Source organism: Dromiciops gliroides, chromosome 1, assembly GCF_019393635.1.
Source record: "Dromiciops gliroides isolate mDroGli1 chromosome 1, mDroGli1.pri, whole genome shotgun sequence".
Lineage (NCBI taxonomy): Eukaryota > Metazoa > Chordata > Mammalia > Microbiotheria > Microbiotheriidae > Dromiciops > Dromiciops gliroides.
Genome location: NC_057861.1, coordinates 424,978,968 through 424,991,310, shown reverse-complemented (window position 1 = coordinate 424,991,310; position 12,343 = coordinate 424,978,968). Strand labels below are relative to the sequence as shown.

At 40.9% G+C, this 12,343-nt stretch overlaps 1 protein-coding gene across 1 annotated transcript in view; it reads left to right on the top strand.

Moving 5' to 3' along the window:
• CD180 (CD180 molecule) overlaps positions 1-9,199 on the top strand; it is a 41,048-nt gene extending 31,849 nt beyond the window's left edge. The window contains exon 3 of the mRNA XM_043979818.1: positions 7,457-9,199. Within this exon, the coding sequence (XP_043835753.1) occupies positions 7,457-9,179 (1,723 nt within the window). The 3' untranslated portion in view covers positions 9,180-9,199. The remainder of the gene's footprint in view (positions 1-7,456) is intronic.
• Positions 9,200-12,343: the final 3,144 nt, after the last annotated feature.

Here is a 12,343-nt window from a genome sequence, read left to right as displayed (position 1 = left end):
GTGACCCCATTTGGGGTTTTCTTGGCAAAGATACTGGAGGGGTTTGCCACTTCCTTCTCCAGTTCATTTGACATATGAGTAAACAAAGGCTAACAGGGTTAAGTGACTTTCCCAGGGTTACACAAGTAGTAAATGTCTGAGGCCAGATTTGAAATCAGAAAGATGAGTCTTCCTAACTCCAGGCCTGGAATTCTATCCACTGTGCCACTTAGATGCCCAGGCAACTATTAAAGATTATTAAATGAGTGACTGATAATCATCAATAAACATGCTGTCCAGATTAAACAGGTCTCCACACTGATGAAATCACAGACTAAGGGGAAAAAATCACCATGCCTTATATCTGGTACCCACATAGGAAGATCTCTTAGGAGGTATGGGCAGGAGAAAAACACACCATGTCCCTCAGCAGACCTCAGAATTCTAGGTGTTTTAGTGGCTAGATTGTTAGACTTAAAGTCAGTAAGGTGTGAGTTCAAATTCTGCCTCAGATGCTTACTAGAGGTAAGCAACTGGGTTTACTCTCAGCCTCAGTTTTCCACATCTGTAAAATAGAGATAATGATAACAACTGCCTCAAAGGGCTGTTGTGAGATTCAAATAAAATATAGTGTGTGTATGTACACACACACACACACACACATATATGTATATATACATACACATATATATATATAAAACATTTTGCAACCTTAAAGCATTATATAAATGCAAGGTATTTTATTATTAGCTATATGGAATCAGGTTAAACAGAACAAAGGGTACCTTGAGGAGAGCTATTGGAAAGGCCAGAGGTAGAAGGTAAAAGCATATGAAGCAGGGAGGAAGGGAGAGATGTCCCAAAAATGATGGTGAATGTCTATGATCACCTCAGGTCCAGCAGAGGCAACAAACTCTCAGCCTATTTCAGACTGTGGCCAGAATGATATTTAAAAAGTAATTAGGAAATGTCTAACAAAATAAATAAAAATACAATATAATGTAGACAATGCTAACTTGTGGTTTTCTAAGACAACATGCAGTAAGCAATGATCCGTTTCTATTTTATTTTGACAACGTTGTTTTAAATCACCATTTGATGGCTCCCTCCAACTCCTGATCCCATTAAATTCTGTCCTGACCCATAACAGAGCTTTTGCTCCCAGGACCCTGTATAAAGACAAGTTAGGCCTCCCCTAAAAAAGATGATACCTCCCTCCACCACTTAGCAATCTTTGAGATCACTTCCCATGGGGTTTTATAATTTTCAAAGTAATGCTCACATTAACTAATTTAATCATAGAATCATAGATTTAGACCTGGAAGGGACCTTAGAGGCCATGAAGTGCAATCCTCTCATTTAAGTAAATAAACAAATTTTTAAAAAATGAACAAACAAATAAATAAAAAATTTGATAAATGACCAAACAAGTAAATAAATAAATGAATGGATTGATAAATAAGTGAATAAATGAATGAAAGAGGGAAAAAATAAATGAATGAATGAATAAATAAATGAATGAGTAAGCAAATGAATGAATAAACAAATGAATGAACAAATAAATGGATGGATGGATGAATAAATAAATAAATGGATAGATAAGCAAATAAATAAATAGATAGAAACATGTATAAATAAACAAATCGATAAGTAGATAAATAAATGAACAAATAAATAACAGAAATGCACATGTATATACTGGTATCATGCTGATACCTGACAGGAATGAAAGACTTCCTTCTGCAACAGCATTCATATTAGATCAACCTTCTGCTAAAACATTTTCAAAAAAACTTGCTTCTTTTTTGAAAAAAAAAAAAACCTTTTAAAAGATATCTTTTATTTTTATATCACCTTTATGAATATGTGTGTCTGTGTGTGTATATACTCGTACAGACATACACATACAAACACATGCACAAATGCACTTTCCTACCCCCTCTCCTATCTATCCCTTATAACAAAAATTTTAAAAGGAAAGGGGAAAAAGTAGTCTTGCAAACTAATTAATACATCAATCACATCTGATAACATATGCCATATTTTATACTCATAGTACCCCACCTCTACAATGGAGGGATGGGGATAAATTTTTTCAACTCTTCTCCAGCGCTAAGTTTGGTCATTATAATTGCATGTCATTTAGTTTTGCCAACTCCATCATTTGACATTTAAGGAAACTGAAGCCCAGAGAAATTAGGTGAATTGACTAGGGCTGCATAGACAAGTGGCTGAGCCAAGATCTGAATGCAGGTCCCATGATTATAAATCCAACAGTCTTTTCTACTATGCTACATTACCATATTATCCCCAATTTTAGAGATAGGAAAACTGAGTCCCACATAAAGGAAGCAACTTGCCCAAAGTCACAAAGTAAGTATTGTTCCAGTTCAAATTAGAATCCAGGTCTTCTGACTCTTAGTCTGGTCAGAAGTGTCAAATATGGGGGCAGCTAGGTGGTACAGTGGATAAAGCACAGGCCCTGGATTCAAGAGGACCTGAGTTCCAATCTGGCCTCAGACACTTGACACTTACTAGCTGTGTGACCCTGGGCAAGTCACTTAACCCTCATTGCCCCACCAAAAAAAGAAAGAAAGAAAAAAGAAAAAGAAACAAGGAAAAAAGAAATAGTAGGGGGGCAGGGAGGTGTTTAGTATGTACCTAAGGGACTGTTTTAGTCTCAGAAGCAACAGGATAGAGTAGAAATATTGAACCTGGGTTTAAATCCCATCTCTGCCACTTCCCTGTGTTACGTTGCACAATGTGAGGAAAACAACTCCTGCTCAATAATTCTCTGGAACTCAGCGGCAGTGATGTGTCAAAGGCTTATTTATTGTCATTCTCGCGAGAATGGGCAACCCAGTATGCAGCTGGTGGGTGCAAAGAATGGAGGTTTGCAGGCCCTGTTTTAACCCCTAGTCCCTAACACAAATGGACCTTCCCCTTTTTCATCACTGGTCCAATTACTCAAGGGTTACAATCTAGACGCAAAAACTAGCTAACCAGAACATAGTATTCCTAACCCTAATTTCCATAATTATCCTTTGGGTTTTTAGCCAATGGGGGAGGTGACAGAGGGACATTTCTTCAATCTTCCCTTATATGGACACAGCCCAGGAGAGGACCTGAGACCAGCTCAGGGCTCCTTGAACCATGTGATCTTGTTTGCTGGAGGGGAAGGAGGGAGACTGAAACCTTTTTCCTCAAACAGGTTCTGAGGAGTGTAATTTGAATGGTGACTACTATAACCTTACTGAGAGGAGACCATTCCCCATTTCCTCACAGTCAAATTATGTAATGTCTCTGGAACTCAGTTTTATCATTTATATAATGAGAAGCTTGGCCTAAATGACCTCTAAGGTCCCTCCCAGTTCTAGATCTGTGGTCCTATGGTCTATGCCTCTGCACCTATCTCTCATCTATCTCTCATCTATCTATCTATCCATCTATCTATCTATCATCTACCTATCATCTATCTATCTATATGTCTATCATCTACCTTTCTTTCTATCTGTCTGTCTATCATCTAATATATCTATCACCTATCTATCATCTATCATCTATAAATCATCTATCTCTCTGTCTGTCTATAATCTTATCTATCTGTTTGTCTATCATCTACCATCAATCTATCTAACATCTATCTCTCAATCACCTATCATCTATCATTTAATATATCTATCACCTATTACCTATCATCTATCCATCTATTTATCTATCTATCCATCTATCTATCATCTACCATCTATCAATCACCTATCATCTATCTGTCTTTCTATCATCTAATATATCTATCACCTATCACCTATCTATCATCTATAATCTATCAACATCTATCATCTGTCTATCATCTATCTATCTACCTACCTACCTATGTATTTGATTCTAATTGATTTTTTCTGTTTAGAACTTTATTTTCCAAATTACACATAAAAACAAATTTTGACATCAATTTTTTAAAATTTTGTGTTCCAATTTATCTTTCTTCCTCCCTTCCCACCCACCACCCCCAAGAACTCAAGCAATTCAATATAAGCTATACATGAGTAGCCATGGAAAACATATCCACATTAGCTTAGTTGTGAGAGAAAACAGATAAAAACAAAACTTCAGATTATGGAACTGTCAAAAAAAATTATGCTTCAATCTGTTTTCAGATATCATCAATTCTTTCTCTATAGATGGACTGCAATTTTTATAAGTCCTTCAGAGTTATATTGGATCATTGCATTGCTGAAAATAACCACATCCTTCCCAGCAAATCATCTTACACTATTGCTGTTCTTTTTTTACACAGTACATTTCACTGTGCTTCAGTTCATGTAGGTCTTTCCAGGTTTTTCTGATAACATCCTGTTCATCATAATTTTTATATAGTACATTAAACTTAAAAAAGAATTTTCTTCACAATAGCCCAGCAGAATGAGTACCATACATTTTGCCATTATAATCAATCATCATATCTGTTTCCCTCTATCCTATTCCCTTCCCATGATATTTACTCTATTTTCTATCTTCTTTTACCCTATTCCTCCTCAAAAGTGTTTTGCTTCTGACTGCCCCCTCCCCTGCTCTGCCCTCTCTTCTTTCACCGTTCCCCTCCTTATCCTCTCCCCCTCCTACTTTACTGTAGGGTTAGATAGATTACTCCTCCCAATTGGGTGTGTATGTTATTCCCTCCTAGAACCAACTCTGATGAGATTAAGGTCTTTGAGCTAATTCTGTGTTCTAAATTTTCTTCCTCCCTCACTCCTTAACCCTCCCTATGAAATCAAGCAATTCAATATATGTCATACATGTGCAGTTATGCAGAACATCTTCACCTTCCTCAAAAGTGTTTTGCTTTTTACTGCTTCCTCCCCCAACCTACCCTTCCTTCCTTCCTTCCTTCCCCTCTTCTCCCCCCATCCCTTATCTCCTTCCCCTCCCACTTTCCTTCAGGGCAAAATATATTACTATACCCATTTGAGTACATATGTTACTCCCTCCTTGAGCCAATTCTGATGATGGTAAGGTTCACTCACTCCCTCACTCCTTCCCCCTCTTCCCCTCCCCTCCATAAGCTTTTTCTTGTTTTTTTCTCTTGTTTCCTTCATGTGAGCTACCTCTCCCCAGTCCACCTCTCCCTTTCCCTTTCTTCCAGTGCATTCCTCTTACCCCTTAACTTTATTTATTTTTTTTAAGTGAGGCAATTGGGGTTAAGTGACTTGCCCAGGGTCACACAGCTAGTAAGTGTTAAGTGTCTGAGGCCGGATTTGAACTCAGGTACTCCTGACTCCAGGGCCGGTGCTCTAGCCACTGCGCCACCTAGCTGCCCCTCCCTTAACTTTATTTTAAAGATGTCATCATGTGTTAGCTAGGTGGCACAGTGGACAAAGCACCAGCCCTGGATCCAGGAGGCCCTGAGCCCAAATCTGGCCCCAGACATAACATACCCCACCCTGCCTGCCCCATAAAAAGCAAGGATAAACAAAAAATAAATGCTTTACAGATATCATCCCTTCATATTCAGTTCATACCTGTGTCCTCTAAGTGTATTTTTTTCCTTTTCTTTTTTTCTTTTTTTTTTTGCGAGGCTATGGGGGTTAAGTGATTTGCACAGGGTCACACAGCTAGTAAGTGTCAAGTGTCTGTGGCTGGATTTGAACTCAGGTACTCCTGAATCCAGGGCCGGTGCTTTATCCACTGTGCCGCCTAGCTGCCCCCTAAATGTATTCTTTTCAGCTGCCCTAATACTGAGAAAGTTATTATGAGTTAGAAGTATTATCTTCCCATGTAGAAAAGTAAAGAGTTTAATCTTTTAATATCCCTCCTGATTCCTTTTTTCTGTTTACCTTTTTAATGCTTCTCTACGGTCTTGTATTTAAAAGTTAAATTTTCTATTCAGTTCAGGTCTTTTCATCACAAATACCTGAAAGTCCTCTTTTTCATTGAAGTCCCATTTTTTAACCTGAAAGATTATACTCAGTTTTGCTGAATAGGTGATTCTTGGCAGTAGTCCCAGTTCCTTTGCCATTCCAGAATATCATATTCCATGTCTTCTGGTCCTTTAATGTAGATGCTGCTAGATCTTGTGTTATCCTGACTGTAGCTCCACAGTATTTGAATTCCTTTTTTCTAGCTGCTTGCAATATTTTCTCCTTGACCTGGAAGCTCTGAAATTTGGCTAAAATATTCCTGGAGATTTTCCTTTTGGGATCTCTTTCAGGAGGTAATCAGTGGATTCTTTCAATTTCTATTTTACCTTCTGCTTCTAGAATACCAGGGCAATTTTCCCTGACAATTTCTTGGAAGCTGCTGTCTCAACTTTTATTTTGGTCATGGCTTTCAGGTAGTCCAATGATTTTCAAATTATCCCTCCTGGATCTATTTTCCAGGTCAGCTGTTTTTCCAAGGAAGTATTTCATATTGCCCTCTATTTTTTTATTCATTTGGATGTGCTTTACTGTGTCTTAGTTTCTCATAAAGTCACTAGCTTCCATTTGTTCAATCCTAATTCTTGGGCAATAATTTTCTTCTAAGAGCTTTTGTGTCTCCTTTTCCATTTGGCTTTTCAAGCTGTTGACTTTTTTCTCATGACTCTCCTTCATTGCTCTCATTTCTCTTTCCATTCTTTCCTCCATCTCTAAATCTTCCTTCTAGCTCTCCTACTTTCTCTTCAAATTCCCTTTTGAGCACTTCCATGGCCCGAGACCAATTCATATATTTCTTGGAAGCTTTGGATGTAGGGGCCCTGAGGTTATTATCCTCTTCTGAGGGTGTACCTCGATCTTCCTTGTCACTAAAGAAACTTTCTATAGGTCTCAACTTTCTTTGTTTGCTCATCTTGCCATCTTTTACTTGACTTTTAACTCCCTCTTACATTGGGGCCCTACTTCCAAGCTACACTGTCCCAAGCTTCAGAGGGTCCCAAGTGTTTCAGTTTGAGGGAGGGCCAGTTTTTCTCTCACCTGGCCTGTTCTTTGGTCTGAAGATAACCTCAAGCCAACTTGCTAATTAACTGGCCAGCAGAACTTTGTGTGCTGTGGTTCTTAGCTCCAACAAGCCTGCTCCCCTCCCCGACCTGGGCCACCTGCTGCTCAAGATTTCTTCCTGGTTCCCTGCTGGGGTGGGATAGCTGAATTCCTCCTTACATCCCACAGACACCCCTATATTCCCCTCCCCCCCCCAAGCAGACATTCAGCCCTCTCACCTGACTGTAAGGTTAGTTCCAGAAGATGCTGGTGCTGCAGCTGATTGGTAGGTTCGGGGCTAAGTTTCTATGGTATAGCCTGCCTGGGATCTGTGTTGGTGTGATCATGGGGTTGAACTCTTTTTGCAGACCAGCCTGGCCCCCTCTGAGCTGTCTTTGGCTGGAAAATAATCTCAGCCATCCTTTTGTGGGTTTTGCTGCTCCATGAGTTGTTTTATTGCTGTTTGGGGGGCAATTATATCCTTCTAATTGATTATTTTGTTCTCCAACCCCATCTTTTTTAAGGTGTGAAATTAACTGGGTGCATGAAGATGCTTTTGAAAACAATAATGACCTAAATACCATTATACTGACTGGAAATCCCCTGATATTTGTGGCAGACACAGCTTTTGAAGGTCCTAGGGCCCTAAAGCATCTCACCTTAACCCAAACAGGCATGACTAGTATTACATTTATTCCAATGCATAATTTGGAAAACTTGGAAACTCTGCATCTTGGCAGCAATCATCTTTCATCCATCCAAATCCCCTCAACATTTCCTACTCATAGCCTGAAAGTCCTGGACTTTGAACGTAACGCCATACATCACATTGCTAAGAAAGATGTGGAATCCTTGAAAAAGGCAACCAACTTAAGCCTTATCTTGAAGGGCAATAATATTTGGGACATCGAGGATGGGGCTTTCAACTCTACTGACTTTCAAAGCTTGAACTTTGGAGGGATCCCTGATGTTTCTATTGTGTTAAAGGGGCTACAGAATTCCATCACTCAAACTCTTTGGCTTGGGACCTTTCAAGATGTAGATGATCTAGATATAAGCCCAGCCATGCTGAAAGGGCTATGCAATATGTCTGTGGAAGCCCTCAACTTACAGTTTCGACATTTCTCAAGATCACCTGCCACCTTTCAGTGCTTCACCGGACTCCAAGAGCTAGATCTGACTAAAGCTCACTGGCACAGTTTACCCTCTGGCATTGAGATGAATCAGCTTAAGAAATTAGTGTTGAATCAAAACTCATTTGGTGATTTGTGCCAAATCAATGCTGCCAGCTTCCCTTCCCTTACTCATCTTTATGTTAAAGGCAACATACACAAGCTAGACTTGGGCACAGGCTGCTTAGAAAATCTAAAAAGCCTTTTGCACCTAGATTTAAGCCACAGTAATGTTGCCTCGGATGCCTGCTGTAATAGTCAGCTGAGGAACCTGTCTCATCTGAAGCATCTGAACTTGAGTTATAATGAGGCGCATACCCTCAAAGGGGAGGCTTTCAGAGAATGCTCTCAGCTGGAGCTATTGGATTTCGCCTCTACACATCTCCATACTGATGCTTCCTCCAGTCCTTTCCAAAATCTCCATCTCCTCCAGGTCCTGAATCTCTCTAACTGCCTTGTTGAGACCAGCAATCCTCAGCTGCTGGTGGGTCTGCAAGGTCTTCAGCATCTAGACCTGGGTGGGAATCTCTTTCAGTCTGGGATCCTCACCACAGACAATCTGCTCCACCCTTTGGACAGCTTACAGGTCCTCATTCTGTCATCCTGTGGCCTAACAACTCTAGAACACCAGGCCTTTGGAAGCCTTGGCAAACTCAGGTACTTAGACCTGCAGCACAACAGCCTGACTGAGTCAGGCTTGGCAGCTCTTGGCGATCTCCAGACAATTCATCTCAACCTGGCAGACAACAGTATACGTATCATTCCACCTAGTCTTCTACCTGCCTTTTCCCAGCAGAGCACCATTAATTTAAGTCACAACCCCCTAGACTGTAGTTGTTCCAATATTCACTTTCTGACATGGTACAAGGAAAATCTGAATAACATTACAGACCCTGATGAGACCACATGTGGGAATCCCCCAGCTCTAAGAGGGGTGAAGTTGTCTGATGTAACTGTCTCCTGTGCCCTTCCGGCTGTGGGAATTTTCTTTCTGGTGCTATTTCTTTTGATAGTCTTCACTATGTTAATTGTCTTAGCCCGACGCTATGTAATTAGAAAATATGAAAATATTTAGGTCTGAAGGTTTCCAGTAAAGGCAGGAGTCCTACCTGACCTTCCCCAGGTGGGTGTCCACTGCCCACTTCTTCTAACCAGCCTTTTCAGATTGACTCCTGAGTCCAGTGGGGACTAAGTACTTTCTTTTTCTTCTTCTTCATTTTTTTTTTTTGTGATGATGGGCTCCTGTGCTACAGATCACAAGAGGAACTCATCATTGTATACCCAAGGGTGCTGGTGGTGGGGTGAGCCAGACAGGTACCTGTGAGAGAATGGACTGGTACTGGCTGGCTGCTATCTTGCCCCTACTCTTCTTCCACCAACAGGACTCGGGATGGGGTTCTTTGGCTCCCCCCTACTTGTTTCTCATTGCCTTCACTTCTCTCCTAGCCTAGGTTCTTCTATGACTGTGTTACAGGAGAAGAAGCAGTTTTTTCCCCCAATCTTTCTTGCTCTCCCCACTGTAAATAGTACACAACCCCGCTTTTCAGTCTTTTAAAGGTTTTTGATTTTTGTTTTGTTTTGTTTTGCTTTGCTTTGTTTTTACCACTAAGAACTACAGGTACACAGTAGGCAGTATTACAATATACAAAAGATAATAGGGAAAGGATGTAAGTTTATTTTGATAGTAAATCTCAGGCCTATTGCAAATATTCTGTAGATATAGATTTCACCCTTTTTAAGGTCCTCTCTTCTTTTATGACTGAAACTCATTCTCCATTTTGAGAATTAACCATTCTAGGCCTGCCTGGGTCACATGTTGACTCATATTCCAGTTTTCTATATGATAAATTTGGATTGGCTTGTCAATGAATCAACTAATAAACATTCAGTAAGTACCTACTATGTGGAAAGCACTGTGGTAAACACTGGGGATACAAAAAAGAGGTGAAAGGCAGTCCTTGGCCTCAAGGAGCTCACGATCTAATGGGGGAAACAACAAATACATACTACAAGCTATATACAGGATAAATAGGAAATGAGAGGGAAGGCACTAGAATTGAGAAGAGTTATAAACGACTTCCTGTAAAAGATGGGATTTTATTTGGGACTTCAAGAAATCTAGTAGTTAGAGCAGAGGAGGGAGAGCATTGCAGGCATGAAGGATAGCCAAAGAAAAGTCCTGGAGCCCAGGTGTGGATGGAAGAGCCAGGAAGCCAGTGTCACTGTATGGAATAGTATGTGGTAGGGAGTTTGGTATAAGAAGACAGGAAAGGTAGGAGGGGGATAAGTTATGATGAGCTTTGAATGTCAAACTGAAGATATTGTATTTGATCCTGGAGGCAATTGGGAGCCCCTGGAGTTTAGTGAGTAGCAGGGTGACATGGTCAGATTTGTGCTTTAAGAAAAGCACTTAGGGCAGCTAGGTGGTACAGTGTATAAAGCACCAGGCCTGAATTCAGGAGGACGTGCGTTCAAATCTGGCCTCAGACACTTGACAGTAGGTGTATGACCCTGGACAAGTCACTTAACCCTCATTGCCCCCCCCAAAAAAAACCAAAAACAACTCCCCCCCCCAAAGAAAAGCACTTAAAAAGCAGCTAGGTGGTGCAGTGGATAGAGCACCGGTCCTGGAGTCAGGAGTACCTGAGTTCAAATCCAGCCTCAGACACTTAACACTTACTAGCTGTGTGACCCTGGGCAAGTCACTTAACCCCAGTTGCCTCACTAAAAAAAAAAAGAAAAAAGAAAAGCACTTAAGTGGTTGAATAGGGAATGGACTGGAGTAGGGAGACGTTTCAGTCAGGTAGACTAACCAGAGGCTACTGCAATAGTCCAGGGTTGATGAGATGAGGGCTGTACCAATGTACAGCTAGTAGTGACAGTGTCAAAAGAGAGAAGAGGATGTATTCAGGAGAAGTAACAAAGGTTATTACAAATGGCTATTAACTTTTGGAAAGATCTTGGGTCCCATGATGAGTTCCTAGGATACCTGGCTCATAGATTTGTTTTTTTTAGTTCAAAGAAATCTGAAAGTCCTACTCCCCCTTGGTTTTGTTTGTTTGTTTGTTTGTTTTGGTGAGGCAGTTGGGGTTAAGTTACTTGCCCAGGGTCACACAGCTAGTGTCAAGTGTCTGAAGTCGCATTTGAACTCAGGTCCTCCTGAATCCAGGGCCAGTGCTCTATCCACTACACCACCTAGCTGCCCCCTACTCCCTCTTCATACAAGTATCAGAGGCAAGATTTGAAACCAGGATCTTTGATCCCAACTTTAGTACTCTTTGAATTGTAGCATACTCCCCATTTCTCCCTAAGTGTTTGGGCTAGAAAAGTCCTTTGGACAAGAATTGATCTAATTTCCCTAACTGGCCTCCAAAGAGCCAGAGTGAACTTGTAGGCACCTCTCATCCCCTGGGGATCTCAATGACCTCAATCTCTGTCTCTCTCTGTTGATTCATGCTTTATGCCCCATTGGTGGACCTGAAGCAAATTCAGAATTTCTGGCCAAATTTAATGTCTAGCTCTGTCCTTTTCTTTATCAACTAATTTGGCATTTGGGTTCTGCCCCGCCCCCCCATCACGTGACCAGCAACCTTTGGACAAGGCTGCCATGATCTCCATCCTACAACTTTGTCCTCATTTAACACAGCCCACTACTCTGACTGTCCCCTGTTCAAACACATACCTTCCCTTTTCCCTCACTTCACTTAGCTTCAATTTTCATTAAAAGAGATGAGATAACAGACATCTTGAGGCCAGTGAACAATGAGCATCTTTCCCTGATTGAAATGTTTGCTTAGCCTTTGACAATCAGATGCTCAGATTGATGAACTATCAGATAACTTCCCTTCCTTTCCCAACCCTCCCACTCTTCCCCAGAGGAAAGAGATTTCTAAAGATAATTTCTAAAACCTTTAAAACACCCAGAAAAAAAAAGCAGAGCTCCCCTTCCCCACCAGAGCCAACTTATGTCACTACCCATTTATGCCTAAAGCCCTAGTAATCCCACTCCTCTACTGAATCTACTCAAAAGTTACTAACAACAATTTAGCTGCTAAATCCAGGGACCTTTTCTCAGATCTCCTCTTCCTTGACCCCTCTGCAGTTTTTGACACTGATGATCACCCATCTCCTCCTGCTTACTGATTCTGGCCTCCCTTGGCTTCCATGACAGTGTCTCCTGATTCTCCTATCTTTAGGTACACTCCTCTGTCCTTTCTGCTTTTTTCACTTTCTTCCCTC